Source organism: Acanthisitta chloris, unplaced genomic scaffold (assembly GCF_000695815.1).
Source record: "Acanthisitta chloris isolate BGI_N310 unplaced genomic scaffold, ASM69581v1 scaffold43700, whole genome shotgun sequence".
Taxonomy (NCBI): Eukaryota; Metazoa; Chordata; class Aves; order Passeriformes; family Acanthisittidae; genus Acanthisitta; species Acanthisitta chloris.
The window spans coordinates 1,427-3,160 of record NW_008654095.1 but is presented as its reverse complement, the minus strand read 5'-3'; the positions used below and the strand labels follow the sequence as shown (position 1 = coordinate 3,160).

General features: G+C 44.9%; 1 protein-coding gene across 1 annotated transcript in view; it reads left to right on the top strand.

Moving 5' to 3' along the window:
- Positions 1-459: 459 nt before the first annotated feature.
- MRPL18 (mitochondrial ribosomal protein L18) overlaps positions 460-1,734 on the top strand; it is a gene marked incomplete at its 5' end in the record, with an annotated part of 2,334 nt that continues 1,059 nt past the window's right edge. Inside the window, one exon of the mRNA XM_009083243.1 lies at positions 460-668. Coding sequence (XP_009081491.1) covers positions 460-668 — 209 coding nt within the window. The remainder of the gene's footprint in view (positions 669-1,734) is intronic.

The following is a 1,734-nucleotide window of genomic DNA, read 5'->3' as shown; positions in this document are numbered from 1 at the left end:
GGGCGCTCTGGCAGGGGAGGCGCTGCCCGTCGCCTCGGTGGGAGGGTCCCGCTGCCCTCTGGGCTGACAGGGTGCACGCCAGAGTGAGTTTGCCAGCCTGGCTCCAAGTTCGTGTTTGTTAGGCTAATTGGCGCTGACTAACCTGAGAGGGTGAAGGATTTACACCTTGTTACTTGGTAGCGCTGTCATTGTTTGTGTTTTTTACTGTCAGTATTTTGTAAAGCTTTAATCCTAGGGTCCTCCTAGTCACGTGTGAATTTATATTTCATATATGAGTTTTGAAACTGTAAATATACTTACAGTTCACCTCATAAGCTGGAGAAACAGGCTGAGGTCTTGTCATCGATCTATTAAGTGTTTTTAAAATAAAATTGATTATGCCCTTCTGACTTTTACAAGCTGCATCATTCTGTACTGTATTAATTCTGCTGTCTGCACTACATTGTTTTTTAATCTGTGGGGCTTTTTTCCCCTGCTGTCCTCCAAGGTCATCGTTTAGCATCAACTACAGCCAGTCTCAAAAGTGAGACTGAAGTGGACACGAGGGAAAATGAGGTTGTTGCCCCAGACTTCACTAACAGGAATCCTCGGAACTTGGAGCAGTTGGCCGTGGCTAGGAAGGAGCGTGGCTGGAAGACAACGTGGCCAAAGCGTGAGTTCTGGCATAGGTGAGTCTGGAAGTCACTAGCAGAAATTAAGACTCCAAAAGGGAAACAAAACCAAAGCCCAGAAACCCACCAAGCAGCAGTTATACAGAATGTGCTCTTTGGGTTGCTGGATCAGTTATTGCATTAGTGATTCTTAATCAACAGGTATCCTCGTATGCTGGTTTGGGCTGGGGTAAAAATTAACTTTCGTCATAGTGGCTAGTACAGGGCTGTGTTTTGGATTTGTGCAGGGCACATGGTTGATAATGCAGAGATGTTTTTTGTTATTGCTGAGCAGAGCTTACACAGACCCAAGGCCTTTTCTGCTTCCCATACTGCCACACTGGCAGAGAAGTTGGGGGTGCGTAGGAGATTAGGAGGAGACAGCTGAGACGGGTGTCCCAAACTGACCAAAGGGATATTCCATACCATATGAGATCATGCTCAGTATATAAGGTGGGAGGAAGAAGGAGGAAGGAGGGACATCTGGAGTGATGGTGTTTGTCTTCCAAAGTAATCGTTGTGTGTGATGGGCCCTGCTTTCCTGGGGATGGCTGAACGCCTGCTGCCAATGGGAAGCAGTGAATTAATTCCTTGTTTTGTTTTGCTTGTGTGCGTGGCCTTTGCTTTCCCTATTCAACTGTTTTAATCTTGACCCATGAGTTTCCTAGCTTTTACCCTTCTGATTCTCTCCCCTATCACATAGATGTGGGAGTGAGAGAGCGGCTGTGTGGTGTTTGGCTGGCTGAGGTTAAACCATGACACTGTTCAGAGAACCGTAAACTAGCATCACCTGGAAGTCAGTATATGTAGTGAAGATCATCCCATCTTTTTTTAAGGCAACAGTAATATTACTTCAGCAACTGCTGTTTAACTTGGTATTCTCTTAGTCCTGTGCTAACAATGCATCATTGTTTTATTTGAGGCACCATAATAGTCTGTCTGGGGTTATTTAGTTTTGAGTGTTTGTTTGGTTTTCTATTTGCTTGTCCTTTGGAAAACAAGTTCATTTTAAGCTGGGGTATCAAAGTCAGTATTTTTCTCTTGACGAGAGAACCGTGTCCAGTTTGTTCATACTGAGGAATCA